This window comes from Aythya marila (assembly GCF_965140915.1).
Source record: "Aythya marila genome assembly, chromosome: 3".
Classification (NCBI taxonomy): Eukaryota; Metazoa; Chordata; class Aves; order Anseriformes; family Anatidae; genus Aythya; species Aythya marila.
The window spans coordinates 74,875,665-74,894,900 of record NC_139044.1 but is presented as its reverse complement, the minus strand read 5'-3'; the positions used below and the strand labels follow the sequence as shown (position 1 = coordinate 74,894,900).

Sequence of the window (19,236 nt, the reverse complement as noted above, 5' to 3'; positions counted from 1 at the left end):
CAGGTTCTTGTGCATATTTTGTTTCTCTGGAAAATGTACTGTCATTCTTCTCAATAGTTCAAATCAATAGTTCAACTGTGATTACTGTAGTAAAAATACTCTATTAAAATAATAGAGATACCTTTAACGTACAGATGGCAATTCATGTTATTCCTAAATGAGACTGCCATTTGGCTACCTTGCCTTGCTTCCTGTAAACATGATGACGTCTGCTTTTAACATGTGTGCATATATTAGAGTGCTTGTCAAAGTACAGTGTAAATCTGTATTTTGAAAGGCTGTCCGTGAAATTGTCCCCTTAGTGAGCAAGTTCTGGCATTTTAAGTTATTAAATCATGATGTCGGCAGAGGCAGGCTTGTAAATCCTAAACTGCTCATTCATTTCTTGGAGCTATATGAAAATTATTAACTGTCAACCAATTGGACTTTACATACATAATCTTACATCATTTCCTTCTCTTTAGTAAATTTGATCACCCCCACATTCTGAAGTTACTTGGAGTGTGCCTGTTAAATGAACCTCAGTACCTTATACTGGAGCTGATGGAAGGAGGGGATCTCCTTAGCTATTTACGAGGAGCCAGAAAGCAAAAGGTAGGATAAAGACCCTGAGGGTTCTATTTTTAACCTGTAGCTTCGCACTGTTTCTCAGTTTTAATCTTCCTCAAAGGTCATGCTGATGTCCAGCTTTTCTGCATCTGCAAGCTCAGACCTGGTTGTTCCTTAATGCCCTGGGACCTCAGTGTTGAGTGCTGACCAAGCATGTTGTGAAGAAGATTGAATGTTGTGTTAAATGTCATCAGACTGAAATTGTTCTCTTTTTTTTTTTTTTTTTTTTTCAGTCATGATATGTCTGCTGAGTTCCTTTCTATGAACACCATGAACAGTGTTTTGAAAAATGATTATACATAATGATATCTGATCATCATACATATGATACATCGTGTATCTGGTCCACTAGACCTCATTTTTTTTTTTTCTGCTTTGAATAGTGGAAATATTCATAATGTGATAAGCAGAATCCAAGCACATAAGAAGATACTGTCCTTGTGCCTGTATCCATAAAGTCTTTACAGTAAAGAAAAGAAAAGAATAAAGAATAGATCTCTTTAATTAAGAAAGAGGTTAATTAATTTTCATAAGTAGAATGTAGATTTAAAGTATGAATGGTAGGATTATATGTCAAAGGGGCTTGACACTGGAATTTTATAGCATCGTAGCAATCATCTAATTTGTGTAGATGATCGCATCAAATCCACAGTCATTATTGAGGTGATATTCTATCAATCCGTAGTCTATCAATATGTATTCTACTGGAATAATATATTCTCTTAATACAGCAGCAAGCAAACCTGATATGATAGTGGGAGGAAAGTTTTGGTGTCCCATTTCTGCAACTAAAACAACGAAGTGATTCTGAAGTCCCTAGGATATTCTTAACCCCAAATCAAAGAACAGGATGTGTTCACCTGCCTTGCAGTGCTGTGATTTAGCAGTTTACCCTGCAAGTAATTAGCATCTGCTCTATTGGCATACAGATAGTTTGCACCTGTTTTGGAAAAATCCTATAAATTTCAAAGAGAAAACAATACTGCTTTTGTACAGGGAGGCTGTTATTCTGAGTCTGTAAAGCTGGAAGTCATGGGTAACTTCTGCCTTTGTTTTTTGTAGCTCCAGAGTTCGTTACTGACAGTGACTGACCTCTTGGATATATGCTTGGATATTTGCAAAGGCTGTGTCTATTTAGAGAAAATGCATTTCATACACAGGTACAGAACTTATTTCGTTAGCCTTCCAAGGCTTACCCACAGTATCAGGAGTAGTTATCTTACAGGAGTAATTATCTGGGAAAGGTGTCACAATGTAACAGGAAAAGTGAGAGCACTGGATTAAAATAATGTGATGCTTTTCTGTTGAAATTGCTTACCCAGGACCCATTGCACTCTAAGCAAGAATCCTATCCCTTACAACAAAGAGAAGGGCAAGTGGGCAGATCCTTTTATTGTCTTCATCTGTCTAAATGGATGATCATAGAGGACACCACATCAGACTCAAAGGTGCAGAGGGAAACAATGAGAGGTGATAGGAATAAGCTGCAGCAAGGGAAATTAGATAATATTGCTCACAATGAGCAGGATCAATCACTGTAATGTGTTGTCCAGCAAAGCTGTGGCATCTCCAAACTTGGAGATATGTGAAACCTAACTGGGTGATGCCCCAGACACCTGATCTAATCTTGAGGTGGACACTCTTCTGAACAGGGTGTTGAAGCAGCTGATCTCCAGAGGCCTCTTCTGACCTGAATTGTTCTGCAATGTTAACTCCATCCTCTTGTTTTTTGCCTTACAAATCAGGGACCTGGCTGCTCGCAACTGCCTTGTGTCTGAAAAGGGCTATGAGAGCTGCTCCCGCGTAGTAAAGATTGGTGATTTTGGACTTGCCAGAGATATCTATAAAAATGATTATTACAGGAAAAGAGGAGAAGGCCTACTCCCTGTCAGATGGATGGCTCCTGAAAGCCTCATTGATGGTGTCTTCACAAATCGCTCTGATGTCTGGTGAGTTATAGCAGGCAAGAACAGCAGGGATAGTAATACTAAATCCCACGGTAAGAAAATACTGGTTTGTAGCAGCAATAGTAAGTTTGTGTATTTCCAGCTCTAATAATTTATAAGCCAAGGCAGATTTCTTCCTAAGTGATATTTTCATGAGCTAACAAAAACTTTGGCACCAGGACAGTACCCGCATGGAAGTATTTCTTTACTTACTGTTTAAGCTCTAGCCTTGGATTCTGGCTGGAAAGAATTAGTGTCACTCAATCAAATAATTTTGTACAAGGCCTACAATGTGATTTTTTGCTTGCTTGAGCAGTGAATTGACTGCTTGCATCCTGTTCTTTCCACTTAGTTTTCCATTAGGTTAATTGACATTTCCTTCCTACCAGCAAATACTTTCCCCTTATCATTTTATCATGTTCTGGCAACTTTGCTGTTTTGAATCCCAATCTTCTCAGCATCATCAGGGGAAGTTCACGGTAGTTTGCTGTGTTTGTTTACTTGAAGTGCATATATGGATGGGCTTGGGTTTTTAGTGAAGAAGCAGAGACACGCTGCCAGGAGGCCTAGAGAAAACCAAACCAAAACAAAACAGATCCTTTAAACTTGAGTTTCACATGATTTTAGATTGGGTAACTGTGGATAGGAAAGGGTTGGCTGTAGCACACTATTCTTGCTGAGGTCTGCAGCTCTTAGTTTAATTACCACTCTTGCATTTATCTAAGAAAACTATTTCATGCTCTATACCAAACCCAATGAGACACTGATTGCTTTATGAGTGGTGCTTAAGAGACCTTGTAGGTGTCTATATTTCCAATGACAACTCCAGATATTTCTAAATACCTGTTTAACTGAGGGCATGCTCAAGCAGAGAGTAGTGCCCAGGGAAGCTGTGGGTACTCAGTGTCTTCTAAGCTCCATTTCAGTCTGGGAAAATGTGTCTGTTCCACATATTTACTTTAGCTATTTCAGAGGCTGGCTAAAGGATGTATGAATTGTTTCACATAAAATTAAAACTACTTACTCTTATTTTTTCTGAGTCTTATTCTTCAATTAGAGTCATTTTAGTTAACTGTTGACAGGGAGCTTGATTGTCATCACATTGGTAATTAAAATGCATTGTTGGTGCTTCTTAGGTCTTTTGGAGTCTTAATGTGGGAAACATTAACCTTGGGTCAACAGCCATATCCAGGTCTCTCCAATATGGAAGTTTTACACCATGTACGATCAGGAGGAAGGTTGGAATCTCCAAGTAACTGTCCCGATGACCTGTAAGTTAATTTTGTTTAAATATTCTTGATAATATTTATGAGACATCAAGAGTGTTATTGCCAGCAGACCATCATTTTGAAAGTCTACTTACACCCATTCAGAGTTCAACAACCTACTTTTTAGTTGTTGTTGTTTTTAGACAGAAGAGCTTGCACTTGTAGCTGCCAGCTTGCTACTAACTCATCCAGTAGTGCAGCCTGTGAATGTGAACTTCAGCTGCAAATTAAGTCTTGAAGTTGAAAGGCTGATACATATTGGTCTTTTAAACAGGATTTCAGAGATAATATAAATTCAATCTTGTACATGAATCCAGCAGTAATGCGATAAGAGGCTGAGAATGCCTGATCAACCAATTCAGTATTGGTTAGAAGTTAAGATGACTGTAAGGAAGATTTTACCTGTCCCTCTTACACCATGTGCCTACAGTATCAGATATAACTGGCTTTCTCATTGATAGCTGTAGAAAATAGGCTAACGTTAGATTATATATACGGAAAATAAACCATACTCTCTTTGAAAAACTCTGTCAAAAAAGACAACAATAAAAATTGAAGCTAAACAACAAAAGTGAATTCTGCACTTCTGGTTAGTCTTTAACTGAGCTGGATAAACAAAGCTTTCAATTTCCAACTGTTTCTTGAGCACAGATGCAATTAAAAGAAAAAAAAAAAAGAAAAAAGTAGTGGATCAAACTCATATTGGCCAGAGGTGTATGAAGGAGTAAGTTGAACCTGAGCCCAGTGGTCACTCAATATTGTCTAATTTTGTGTCTCAGTTTCTATACGCCCACTCTGCATAAGCAGTCTCAGCCATGCACTTGACAGCTGGTTCTACAAATGGAAGAAAAGGCTACTCAAAGTGCACAATTCTTACTCCTGGAGCTGAGAAAATGGTTTGAGAGTAATTCTGTGATTGGCAAGCCCACATCTCTGTGATAGGTCTTGCATCAATTACAATGTTCTCAGTTCCAGAAGGTATGATAATTTATCTGGGTATAGATGAAATACTATATTAACAATAAAAAAAAAAAAAAGAGGGAGGAGGGCAAGAAACATCAACACTTGGAAGAACTAAAAAGACATTAGGATTTTGTTTAAGAACAGAGTTCAAACTGGAAGTGACAGAACAAATGAGAGCCCAAGAACAATTTCTTTATCAGTATTTTCTGCTGAAAAATGTTTCTGTAAGAGATTGACTCACACTTGACCTTTGACTATAAAAGCGTGGTAGGTAAGGTATACTCATGAAACTAGTTTGATATTCAGACCTACATGGAGGCTTATAAGCTGCCTTTAAAATGGTTGACCAGATCTTCAGCATAACCAAGGAAACTTTGAAGTTTTCTTTTTTTTCTTTTTTTTAAAGTCACAGATCTCAGAAATTAGTATAGCAGGTAGGCCTTAAACACAGGTCCACATGTTGTAACTTGAAGGATCAGGACCTAATAGCTGTAACCTAGTTTTTGAAAGCCAAGGGGCTGAATGAGCTCTTAGATTCTTGTACCATCTTTTTATCTCATTTGGTCAACACTCAGCACCTGCATACAGCTTCTGTCAGTAGCCTAAATAGCTTTTTGCTACTTTGTTCAGTCATTAATGGCATGCTGGGATTCTTGACATTCCTGCTTTCCTCCATGTGGTTTTGAACCTGCATCAGGACATCAGCAGTCAGTAATTGTCTCCTCTGCACTTTGGCTTGCTCATTGTCATTTGACAAAACAAACCATCACTGATAGGAAGAGAGTTCAAAGGCCAAACTACTTCAGCTGAGAAGTGTTTAGGAATCTGTGGTAGGCTTACACTGCAAGGGCAAGTAGGGCTGACACAGAAACCTCGGGGTGTAAAAGGCATTAAGGAAGTGGGTTTGTATTTATTTTTTTGGGGAAGCAAAGGGAGACAGGTTCTGCCCCTCATTTCCCCAGGATACGATTCCAGGTCCACAAGATATTACTTCAAGAAGTAATCATCTGCTTTCCTCTAGAGAAGTATGGATATGTAAAGCTTGGTAATAAATTGAAAAAGTGGCTTTGGGATCTGTAAATGGGCTATGTTTATTGAAATATGAATCAGATATATGAGTGGTACTAGTTTTGCAGTCAGAGACATGCATCTGTTCACCTCGGTGTGAGGCTTGCATGGAAGAGCGTGGTGAGGTTCATGAAATCATGAAAAGCTGTAATTGTAATCAGAAGAATTTATACAAGTGCAGTGCCAGTTACTGACATGAAGCTGCAGTTTCACCAAATGCTCTCACCCTTGCAGAGTTGTATGACTGAGTTTGCTGACGAAACTTTTGATAACTACAGACTTTTGCTCTTCAATTGTAGGAAAGTTCCCCTGGAGGTTTTGGAGGGTGGGGGACAAGAAAGGCTTGCTCAGAGTGCATCAAGTGAGGGCAGGGACTCTATTTTATTCCAACAAATTTTCTAATTTTCTAAGGAAGTCCCCGCATCAATGATATTTTCCATTTTGTGTGTGAGAAAATTGGTAATGTCCTGTAGATTTTGTGCACTAAAGCAAATTTCAGGAGCAGTTCACTTTCAACCCTCAGTGTCAGCTACTCTATATTAGTTCTTTGGTTTTCCAGGCTCTTAGGTTCTCCACAAATGCAGCTCTGTTGGACATATGGCTACCTGCTGTCCAGCCCAGATAAAACACAGCTGTCATATGTAAGTGTACATCTAGGTGTACAGGCTAGCTCTTAAATCTAACATAAAACTGATGTTGTGTCTGGAATTGTTATTTTTCATTTCTTCTTGAAAGGCTTTCCCCAAGATGTAGGGCAATCCTCTGATTCTGATCCTCATACTAAAGCAATATGATATTTGCTAGTGCATGTTTGGCCCCCAAGAAAATACAGGAAAGCGTTTAAGCTGTCATTCATGTACATCTTGGCACATTAGCCTGGCTTTCACCCTCTTGATAGGTCTCATGTTGGTGCATTTGCAGACTAGTAAAGTTTATGCCATGTGACTTAAAGCTTCAGATGCTACAATATGCCTTGAAATCTAAACATCATGCCATAAATAGCTGTCCCTGCAAAATTTGCAGATATTTTCTGACTTCAGTCATTAGAAACCAAAACCTTATCTAAATAAAATACTTTATGGACTATATCTGTTCTACCCAGTATTAATATTTTAAGACAACCAGAAAGTAATTCAAGTAATTTGATTTAAGAAATAAGACTTTGGAACATAATCAAAATGAGAAAATGCCAGTTCTTTTTTTGTTTGTTTGTTTTCTTCATTGAATATCTCCTCCCTGTAACAAAGCTGAATGGCTTTGTAAAGCAGATTGTCCAATAAAAAGATTAGTTATTTAAAAAGACAGAGGTTGGTCTTAGGAAAGCAAAAATATTCAGAATCTACATTTGTCAAGTTTTTGTTTCATAAGTTACTCATGTATCATTTCTTATTTCTTTCTCCCTCTGCTGGCTAATGGCTGTTTATTCCTTCTATCTGAGCAGCAGTGTATAAAGCAAGCTCTGAACACTTCATTGCTACACCTTGCACAAGGCTTTGCTCTTCAGGGTCCAGGTGCTAACCTGGAGCACAGCACCTGAGCTCTTGTTCTTTTCTTGGATATACTGCAAATCAGCCTGACAACAAAGTCGATCATTTGGCTTCCAGCATCCAAGACTGGCTTTTGAGTTGAATGTGACAGACATTTTTTGTCAGCAGAAGGAAAACCAGATTAGTTCACCTCATTTTGAGTCCAGTTCAGTAATTTTCCATCTATATTTCCAGTGTCATCAATAACCAGTTCACCTGAAAGTAGGTAAGAGAGGAAGTGATTCAGAGTGTCAGGCAGTCACTATCACTTTTTAGATTCTTAAAACAATTTTTCAAGATTTCATTGAATTCTTTTGAAAAGCCAAAATCACTGTCAGCTCTGCAACTGCATTATATGGGTTGATGAAATGTCATTCTGAAACTATTTTTCTATTTTTTTTTTGAGAAAAAATATCATCAAAAATCAGAAATAGAGAGATTTCTCTCAGCTGTCACCAAGAGTTTTGTAAAACACTGAATTGTGGTGAAGGACAGCTGTCTCCTTTTTAACATGGATAAGTGAGGATCCGAGCAAGCCAATTCATTTCACATAACTCAGTAACGCCTGGTATCACATAGCAGCAAGTCTCTGAAGCTGTTTGTCAGGGAGGATTTGAACTTAGGGCTTAGAGGTGAATACTCTGCATTCCCGTAACAGCTTCCTGAACCATCCTTTCACTGACTGCTTAAATGCTGCACTCTAGTTCTGAAACCCTAAGACACCTCTCCTCTCTCAACACTTGGTGTATCCAGGTGCTGGCTGCATTTTGGTTTTCAACCAGGCTCCCCCTGGCTTTTGTAGGATTTGGTTTTGTGTAGCCAGGACTTGCTACATTTCATGCCTTCAAGTGAGCAATGTAAATCAGCCCTATCCTTTAGACAAACAAGAACGGCAGTTTTTCTTCGGAATGGTACCGACAGTTTTGTTCAAGGCAGGCTGGTATCCATGCACCCAGAGGAAACTCATGCCATTTTTGCCTTTGATGGGAAAATACTCCTATTTGCTTTAGTCTGGAGGAAGAAGTCTAAATTAACTTTTCTGTGCTGGAGGATTTGCTTTTTCCCCTGAAGTTGAGGTGATGTGAGTTGAAGAATAATTAATTAAGTTGATAACCTCAAGTTCATGTTTGGTTTTAGTGATTTTTTTTTTCTGTGAGAGGTTTATTTCCTTGTCACCGTTCTCAGAAAATGCTGGTGAGTTTTTAGGTGAGAGTGGTGAGAGCAGGTATTAATAGCAAAAGTGACTTTTCTTTACTTTTTTTTTTTTTTTTTTTTTTTCCTGCAATGTTATAGATGCTCCCAATCTCAAAAATGCCCATTGTTGAAAAATTGGAAGTATTCACAATGAGTATTCCCGACAACGGACCTTTAATCTACTTTTCCTTCCCTCAGCAGCTGGTGATAATCTTTGCACCACATGGGTTGAAAACAGAAGTTGAAAACCTAGGCTGAACTTGCTTGTCAGATGATTTAATGACAAGTGATGAGATGAATGACTGTTATCTTTAATTTTTGTATTTTAACACTTTTTTTCCTTTCCAGATGTGATTTAATCACAAGATGCTGGGCCCAAGAGCCTCAGAACAGACCTACTTTCTTTTATATTCAGGACAAACTGCAAGAGATAAGACATTCTCCACTGTGCTTCAACCACTGCCTTGAAGACAAAGAGGCAGCAACTGGAATCATCAACCAAGCTTTTGAGGGTAAGTCTGGGCAGCACCTACTGTCCTCACAGCCTCAGCCCCACAAACTGCAACAAAATGTGATTCAGCAGTTCTTTTCATTAGTCACTGCTGCAAATTCTCTGCCTATAAATTGGGAACAGAAGAGACTGACTTCTCTCATAATGAGCTTGTAAAGATGCATTAGGTGTCATTGTGTATGATGCATTAGATAAAGTGCGTATATAAGACTACCAAGCCAAAAAAAAACAAAAAAACAAAACAAACAAACAAACAAAACCAACAACCCTGTGAGGTTGAGACTGAGTCTGCCTCACAAGACATATCCAACTTGCACCTAAATTTCGATTTCTCCATTAACTAAAGACAGCAGTTGGGCACTTACTTTAGGAGTACTGATTCAGCAGTTGCCGGAAGGGGAACATAAATTAGGTACCTAAATAAAGCAGGCTTTATCCTAGCCTGAATGGTGATAGCTTCGGTCAGGAATCACAGTGTGCGTGTGTTCTGCACACTGTGAATGAATAAAACAAGGTGTTGTTAGGGAAGATATAGTCTACACAACAAAATCCAATCAGAGAATAACATTGTTAAGGTTGTGAAGGCAAGAATTTAAAAAATAGGTGATGCCAAATTTGAAGTTGCCTGTGCAACTATGATTTGGAGCATATAAACATGGAAATGAAAACAACTGACTGGAACAGAAGCAGGAGCTTTTCCAGTGCTGCAGTAATTCCTGGCTAAATAGAGGGAAAAGTAGTCTTTGTAAACAGTGTGATCTGAAAATCTCCAAAAAGAAAGTTTTCTTTATTGATTTCTCTTTTATTTATCAGTCTTTTTTAGTTTAACCTTCTTGTGGAAAAAAAAAAAAAATCTTGTAAGAAAAGTGCTTCCAATTCTAAAAAAGAAAAAACTACTTGTTTATAAAATTTCTAAAGATGTTTTTTTTTTTCCCCCTCACAAAATGACATTGAACTGCGAACTCACCCTGTTTCATAAACAGTTTTTATACATCAGTATATTGTGATTTTCTAAATAAATAAAGAAGTAAATTGCTGATCCATTCCAGGGATTATGCAGTATTCAACTACACAATTTTGTAGTAATTTTTTTCTAGATATTCTATCTGTGTTCAATTCCATGGCATCGTCCAATGCTTGGTTAATGATAGTTTGTTTGATATTTTGCTAATCTTTACCATTCGATGTAGCTTTATAGTTGTGAGCCTATCCTAATTTACCCATCATGATTTCTCTTTCTGTCAGATTCACTCTGTGCATGATATGTTTATGTGTAAAGATTGTAAAGACTAAGGCTAAAGACTTTATCGTGATGGACTTTTGACATGATGGACCAAAGTAACTTAGCATTTAGCATTGATAACCTATAACTTCCTTTTTTTTTTTTTTTTTTTTTTTTTTTTTTAATTAATAGTTTGTTTTGCATTCTTATCCTATAATGAAGAGCTCTGTGCTATGTGTATATTCATATAATTTCCTAGTTTCTTTAAGGGCATCTTTGCTCAGAATAGTGGAGTTCAGGGAAGAGATACTTAATCTGCAAAAATCTAAACCTGGCATTAGCTCAGGAAATGAGTACAGACAATTAATTAGACACTTTATCCAAGCTAATAGGTCTTAAATTTTGGATGGATGTTATCTCACCTAAATGCAGCTGTCTAGAAGCTAGCAGCGTCATCTAAGATATTCAACAAGGTATTTCTGTGGCCAGAAGGAGAGACAGCCATGTCCAGAAAGTGATGACTCTCATGTTTTAGGCATGTATCAAAGCAGGAAAGGAGTCACCTTTTGCCTTTCTCTCCACTGACAATAACTGGCTTCTAGATGAATCATTGTACTGGATTTGGATATGATTTGGATTAGATGTTTAATTTTCAGAAGGTTACAGAAAAACAACATGCACTGGACACAGGGCTGTGCTGATTTGGCTGCTTCCATCTACTCCTGAGCTAGTTTGATTTCCTAATTTAGACATCTGTGTGTTCCCTGACTCCATGAGAAGAAAGAAGACATGAAAACTAAGGGAGCTAAGGCAGTACTGTGGCATTAAATCAATACCTGTTAAATAACTTCAGCAGGGCTGAAATTTTACATGTGCACCCTGCTTTTCTGCTGCTTGCTGTTGGGGAACAGACAGGAATTTAGATTGTCATTCGTTTGGTGGAGCTGGCATGACACAGATGTAATGTGCAATGAGCTTAATTTCGTTGTAATTCTCAATTTAGCATTCTCCAACTGTGATCTTTGCCCTGCTCTTAACTTGCTCAAGCTAGGCATTGCTTTCACTGGGATGACAAATACATGTTCTTAATATAAAAATCATCCTTATGCCAAAATTGTAGGTTCTGCCATACTGCAGAAATCTCAGAGAAACTTTTATGATTTATTTCTTTGCCATGGACAAAAACGGTGTTCTTAGAAATGGTGAATTTATTGAGAAGGAAAATATGGATTGAGACTGACATGAAAAGTTTGGTTTGAATAACTAATGTTTGTAAAACAGTTTACTACAGAAAACATGGTTGTGTAGTGGGGTTTTTAGGGCAGTTTTAATAATAGTGGTACTCTATAATGTACGTTACAGGGAATCTGTTGGTAGTGGCCATTTTTTTAAATTAGGTTCAATCAGGCCTGTTTGTGATAGCCTAGTTGGTAAAATCTGACCCGATTTTATGGCAAGCAGAGCAATTCCTGGCAGTATCTCTCAGAACCAGAGAATATTTTGCTCAGCACACTCTGTTCCCTGGTCTTACCCTTTTCCCAATTAGCTGCCCTATTCCCTCTCAAAGATTCCCTCTGTTCTTTCCTTAGCATTGTGTCTGCCCACCTGGTGTTGTCATAGACTCACTGTTGCATCTGCATTACGACAGGAAGACAAAGGAACTTTTTTTAATGCTTCAGTTTCATCTTTTCATGTTCCAGTTCTCAAAATTCCTCCTTAACTTCTCCCCAGGCTCATGTGGTGATTTTCACACAGAGAATGTCCATCAGAAAATAGTGTAGCTTGAATGTTAACAGTATGGCTTGAGATTTATTCATCTACATATTGTCCTTTCATATGATTGCATTTTAAGTTACTAAACACTTGATAAGCTCTTTACAAGTCTCTATGACAAACATACTTATTTACCCATGTATTCATAGTTAATCTGTCAGCTATTTCCATCTTTCCCTGAAAGGGTCTTTATAAGTCCATTAAAACTGTCTACTGCATACTTGACTGAAGGCCTGGAGTCCTGGCGATACTTTAATGTTGTTGGATTATCTGATCAGAGAACCATGCACATCAGTTTTCCGTAGATCTCCAGCCTTGAAATTATTGAACTATTTTTCTGCCTTCAATGTAAACCCCCTGCAGTGGAGTTCAGTGTAATGCCGGTTCTGGAAGTATGGTTGATTTAAGCAAGAACTAGCAATTCAGGTTCTAGTCAGCCTTCCAGACTAAAACACACACTCTTTCATAACCCTGTCATACATGGTTTGGGACACAGAGTAAGTCTCAGTCAGTGATTTATAAAATGCTGTATAAGTGACAAGTAAGTGGTTTTTAAAATAACGGTAACCTTGGATTCATTTTTATCTGGTACTAAATGGAGCACTTCTTTTGTTTGTAGGAGTAGTAGAAACATGACAGCCAGAACAAATAAACCAAAATACTGTTCCATGATGGATTGTCCTGGACAACATTTTCCAAAAATGTTACGCAGTCATTGGCCTTTGTGTGTAATGAAACTCCTGTCATGAGCCTCCCGCCAAGAAATGCTTGCTCTCACCAGGAGACGTGGTTCCAAAAGAAAGAGCCAAATGTCAAGCAAAGTGAAATGATAGACCTCAAAATAACCATGATACTTAGCCCTATATGGAATCATCCATCTTCCAAATTTGGTTGAACCTTACCTGCTTGTAGTTAGTCACACCTGTCGCAGGTCCATACATGCTGTTAGCACTATTTCATAGGTGGAAGGGCTGGAAAATATTAGATTTCTGTATTAACATTAATACTGGTGTGGTATGTCATGCAGACTGCAAGTATGGGTGAATTAATATAAGGAGTATGTTAGTGTTCTGGACCGCATGCTAACAGGATAGTGTAGGGATGGCAAAAGGGACACCAGCTTTGTTACTGCTACCTTCTAAAGGAGGCCAGGAGTAGTGATAAATACACCCAAGCAATATCGGCAGGTCCTGGCACTGCTGCTTAGGAAGGGAGGGAAGGAAACCCAGCAAGAGTCTGACTTCAGTGCGTTGATTAAAGGATAGTGGGAATCGCTGGCTATACGCAACAGTAACTCTTGCAGCACTGGAGGAACAGGCAGCAGCCCACCAGGATGTGCAGATTGGTCCTCAGGCTCCAGCAGCAGTGGTCTAAAAACAGTATTATTTTTACAGAAATAAACGTCACAGTCAGGAGAACATGAGTTTGTTTGGGATGTCAGTCTGCAAAGTAAGTGCTGCAATGAATACTTTATTAAGCCTCAGTTCCACTCAATGTTTTCAGCATTTCTGTTGGGTCTCTATGGGTATTTCCTTACCTACCTCTCACTGATTTCCAATGAAACCCTTATCAATGAGAGTTATGTACTTAAATCCGCCTGTACCCTGTTACTGCTGCATTTCAGCAGCTGGGCACAATACCAGTCCCAGCAATCATTGCAAGTGCTCTGTATCATGGCAATGTAAAGGACCTAGAAATCTACCAGCTTAGAGTTTTTTGTTCTTGCTCTTACAGGCTTTCCTGGGGCATTGATTGTGGGCAGGCAAGAAGAATTAACATTTTTAGAGTGAGGGAAGCACTTTCCATCAGGAGGACTGAGACATCTGTGGGTTACCTTTATGCCTTTGAATCACATGGGAAGTGATTCAACAGATGCCCATCCATTGCTGACACATTGGCTGCTCTTGTCCCAGTTGCAAAAAGTGCAAAGGAAATGTATAAAGGATTCATAAATCAGCATGCTAAAAAGATGATCCTGCATTGCTGTAAAAATAACCAGACCGTCTATTTTCAGACACAACTTTTTACATGTGTACATGCAAGACAGCGTGGTATTTTTTCAGGTCCTAAACATTCCCCTTTACTGATGGAAACACCTGTTTGTTTTGGCAAATGTCTTTGCCGACATCAGACAACTGGGCATTAAGCAGCTGGAGCAGCTCCTTGCCTTTATGACCCAGTGGGACTATTCTTATCAGTGCTGCTCTCCCCAGTCCGTTTTGGACCTGTAAGGAGAAAATGTCAAACTGCTCAGAAACTTTGTCAGAGCACTGTGCTGTTCCTGCTAGAAGTGTTTCCTCTTACAAGAGCAGCTATAAGGTTCTTAGAGGGTCCCTGAGGAAATTCCAGGCCAGCCTGCTGTGCCAATTTCCATGGATACTTTGTAGTTATCCTGTAGATAGCAGGGAACTTTTACCTTCAACTGACAACATTTCTTCTGTGGTGATTTTTTTTTTTTTAAATCACTTTTTAAAAGGCTGCTAATGTGCTGAGAGTTGTACCTTTGGTAGAACCATGTGGATAATAGATTTTTTTTTTTTTTTTGGTTCATTCTTTGAATGGAAACATTTGGTGAGGAGAGGAGTTCTGGCATGACTGGACAGAAACAGCATCTACAGAAAAAAAAAACAACACCCAAAGGATGGTTACATTTGCCCACAGTATTTTGTTTTGTTTAAGAGCCATAAATATTTTTGTTTAGAAAGACTAAAGGAAACACATTTGGACTCAAAAAGATCATTTTTTAATCCCTTAACTGGAGCTGCCTTTTGAAATATGTTGGAAGATAAAAGAGATTTTTACAATTCCTCCTTTTTTTCCAAAACCAGTTACTCAGTGTGCTTTTTTTTTTTTTTTTTTTTTTTTTTCTTTCTCAATTAAGGTACTTGCTAAGAGTCTTTCTTTTGCTTTCTTGCTTTCTTGCTCTCTTGCTTTCTCTCTCTCTTTCTCTCTCTCTCTCCTGCTTTCTTTCTTGCTTTCTTTTGCTTTCTTGCTTTTTTATTTATTTATTTATTTTTAAATTCACTGCAAAACTTTTAATTGAGGGGGTTTGGTATTAAAATCTGGGATCAGTGATCTCACCATTAAAGATAACAGCTGCCTTCTCTGCTGGCTGAGTAGTGCTGGATTGCTGTTCCCTGTGCAAGAGTAATCAGTTTATTTTCCTAAAACCAGCTGCCTTTTAAAAACTGTTCTGCACACCTCTCTGGACTTAAAGTAATCACTTGGACAAACGGAAGCTCCTCTGAAGCAGATGTGTTGATAAGAGACATTTTTTAAACCTTGTATCTAGCCTCCTTTGTATTTTTCTGAAATTCAGTAATCCTCTTCCCCACTTAGCTTAGTGAGTGCCTGACCCACAGCCTGTGGAGGTCAGTGAAAAGACTTCCAAAACAGTGCGTGGTTACAACACTGAAGGGAAAGGTAAAGTTAGTGGTGTGACCATTTCAGATGTGTAACCTAGACTAATGCTGTTTGATTCCAGACAGCACACATGAGCCATATGACTTTGCAAGAAAAGTAATGTTACTACTTTGCCTTGGACCGAGGGAAAAATAAAATAAAATTAGATTATCTGATTTCTTTTGTATGGGTGTAAAGATATAACCAAATGAAAATTAAGTACCATGTTTATACTGGCTGTCTAAGCTGTTTGAAAGTCACCAGAGAGTTGTAGACATGTTCAGGGGACGTTACTGTGTAAAGGTAAGTGTGAAAAATAAGCATCTCAGCAAAATGACTCATCCCTCTTTTCTCTCTACATTGACTGTAAAGGGAGTCTGGACAAGGAGCCTAAACTAGGCACATAAGATCTGAGTAATTAAAACTTGGTAAAATGACTCCTACTTTGTGACCTAGGGAATGGGGACGCTTCTCTGCTTTTATATATATATAGACATATTGTATTGCAATAAGTGTGAAACTGGTCTTTTTTGGTACTCTTATATTAAAAATGATATGATAAATGATAAAACTAGTTAATAAACAGATTTATATCTGTGTTTCTCAAGACAGAATCTTGCACACGGGGTTCGGTCCACAGCTCTTAAAAAAAACACTATTCAAATAAAAATAAAAAACATTAGTCTAAAAAGTGTAAAAGTGCAGGATGAGCAAAATTCTTGTTTTTAGCATCTTTAATGTCTGACAGAATAGCAAGGTTGGTGAGTCACCCTCAAGCCATGCGAGATCATATGCTTCATTAGACAGGAAACACAGATATATCTCCACTGATATATAATACAGAGTGGGGTATTAAAACGGATATATATTTGTTCTATTTATATTCGTACTGGTAATGTGCAGACACTGAAACACAGCACCTCCAGCTCCAGGTGGCCAACAGGTATCAGTAAAACACTCCATATACAGGAACTGTCTCCTTGAGCTAACTGACACAGCTGAGAAAGAGCAGTCAGGGTTCAGTAACCACCTTTTTCTCCCCGAAAAAAGATACATCATCAAGCGCTTCTTTTGAATGCTTTCAGAGTGCAGTACATCTTTCTGCCATGCCAGCAAGTCAGCCAGTCTCTTCTTCACCTGCACGTAAATTGTGCAGAAGGGACAAAAGGCAGAATATGTATGAGAAAAACAAGAGGATGCTAGTGGGAAAAAGTAAATGTGACCGCACTTCCAAAGAAGTGATCCTTACCCTGTTGAAGGTGCTAAGCATTGCATATGATTGTGTTGCCTGGAATGAATAATGTCTCAGGCCAGATACTTAGCTGGTGTAAGGCAGTGATGTCCCACTGTTTTCTACCCAGCTTTGTTAATTTGTGCTTGCTGAGGATCTGGCCATGAAACAGCTCTATCAGAAGACCAACATCTCTAAGATCAGTTTGTTCACTCCCTACTAATCAGCTTTTCTAATGACTTTGCTTCCTCTTCTACATTGTCACCTTCTGAAATTAACGCCCCCCCTCCCCTCCAAGCCATCTGCTTATCAAGACATCATAAAAATTTGCACCCTTCCAGGCAGGATTTCAAAGCATGCTGTGAGCCCGCACAGCCTAAAGAGAAGGCAGTGAAATGCTCTGTGCGATGGTGATGCTCCGTGCTCTGGCTGCCCCGCGACAGGAAACAGCCAACCGAGATGCTGAGATCTGGAGGGGGGAAGCACAGATTTTATCAGGTCAGGACCAGTCTCCTCAGAGGAAGCTAAGCAAGCAAACTCCATTCCTCATGAGCATGAGTCAGGCGATCATCGTTTCTTGTGTCACTTAATGCAAGGCTCTTTAGAACATGGTTCTACTACCCCTGGAGAGGTGCATTGTAATTAATTTACCTGAAGTTTGGCTCAGATGTTATGCTTGCAATGGCTATTTGGGAAAATGTCCAGAAAGGTCGGGGTGACATGCATTTAGGACCTGAGACAGGTATCTACATAGCTACAGTACAGAGCTTTGAAGGTGCCATTTTATTACTGGGAACAGTCTACCTGAGGGCACACAGAGCTTAGTGGGGACCTACTCCTCAGCAGAGTTGTTCTCTGCCAGTACAGCCCAGTTGTTCTCTGGGCTGCTAGGGCTAGCCTGCCTCATGCCCTGAGGTAAGTTGTTTGAAGTGGATGTGGGTAACTCTACACTATGCAGCAGTTCCAGTGTAGACAACCCCTCAGGATTTAAGTGTTTGGAGTCCACTCCCCAGCACGACTTCAGATTCCATGAAGGTGTTCCTTGGACGCCTCCTCTCGGGGCATTTTGTTGGCTCAGCCAGGCTTTGCTTGTGAAATCTGAGGGGATCACATCACATGGTTTATCCTGCATTTACTCACGTATAACCCAGCATGACTATACATCAATCAACTAATTTTAGCAATGTTAAAACTGAAAAGAAAAGAATGATATTTCATGAATATGCTGACCTGCCTCCCCACTCCAGCTTCTCTCTATCTTCCTTCAAATTCTTAACGTTTTTTGGAAGGGTCTTCCTAAGATTATTCAGACTTCTATATGTTGGCTTATGGCTTCCCAGGGTGTTGGTGATGCTTCTAGTTCTCACATTTCTGGGAATATTTCACAGCACATAATGATTTTTTCTTAACTGCTCATTTTCATTTTCTTCTGTCTCCGTCCATCATATTACGAAGTGAGCAGAAATTGCTTGCTTGCTTTGCATGAGAGGCAAGCATTGTACTGTGTAACCTGACATCTTTGCATAGGTTTTTTGGCTTGTACATCAGAATGGTGCTAAGCTTCCATGGGTGCTGAATGCTGTGGTAAGAGGAGATGACACAACAGCAAAGGAAAGGGCACTTGTAGTGAAAAATCTCATTACAACAATGGCTATGTAGCTCGTATGTGTCATGTCAGAGAAGAAAGGGTATCGACGTTGTATACTTCTGCTTTTTGATAGGGAAAGAGTATTCCACAATAAATAGTCTTTCTTGCTGATTTTGTTTCTGAAGCTCAAGAAATAAAACCGAGGCAAGATATTTGATTTTTTGCTCTTTTTTCTCTGTAATGAGAAATGCAGCAGTATATAGGATAAGAAAGGATTATATTTTATATATTCTGTACTTCTTCAGACCTGTTGGGGAAAGAATTAGTAATGTATCTATATATCTGGTAAAAATATCTCAGTGACCTCATACTCACATTTGTGTAAACATCACCTCATCAGTTCCAGATACTTATACAGGAAACAAATCTGAATGCTCCTCTAGTGTTCTATACTTAGGCAGGTCAGCCGGCATATGTCTGGTCTCTAAATACCCAGTTTTACTTGGGTCCTTATTTTAAGGTTTCTCTCTTAAGAGTTTGCCGCAAACATGCCCTCAGCATTTACCAGCGTGCCTTTTCCAAAGCAGCTTGCGCCTGAGGGTTTCCATTAAAAGAATTATTGAACAAAAAACACATACAAAGAAGAGCTGTACTGTTTGGTGAAGGCTTGGTTGGGATCGAGTTACTAAATATTGCCATAATAGTCCTGAACTAACAAAGTGAGTATCAAATGATTTTTCGTAGCTGTCAGTCACTGTGGTATGTGAAGACAGTTTGTTCTGTCCCAATCCCCATCTTGCTAACAGGTTTCTAAACTCCAAATTCTCTTTCATATTTTCCTTCGTAACATTTCCTAATAGACTCTAGCATGTGGAAATGACTTTTGACTTTGTAACTGTTGTGTGCGTGATTGTAGTGACATAATAAATTGTATG

General features: G+C 38.8%; 1 protein-coding gene across 2 annotated transcripts in view; it reads left to right on the top strand.

Moving 5' to 3' along the window:
* ROS1 (ROS proto-oncogene 1, receptor tyrosine kinase) overlaps positions 1-19,236 on the top strand; it is a 79,906-nt gene that overhangs the window by 58,426 nt on the left and 2,244 nt on the right. For both annotated transcript variants that reach the window (XM_082757135.1, XM_082757134.1), the window contains exons 39-43: positions 465-594; positions 1,672-1,769; positions 2,355-2,558; positions 3,692-3,826; positions 8,923-9,086. In XM_082757135.1, the coding sequence (XP_082613261.1) occupies positions 465-594; positions 1,672-1,769; positions 2,355-2,558; positions 3,692-3,826; positions 8,923-9,086 (731 nt within the window). The remainder of the gene's footprint in view (positions 1-464; positions 595-1,671; positions 1,770-2,354; positions 2,559-3,691; positions 3,827-8,922; positions 9,087-19,236) is intronic.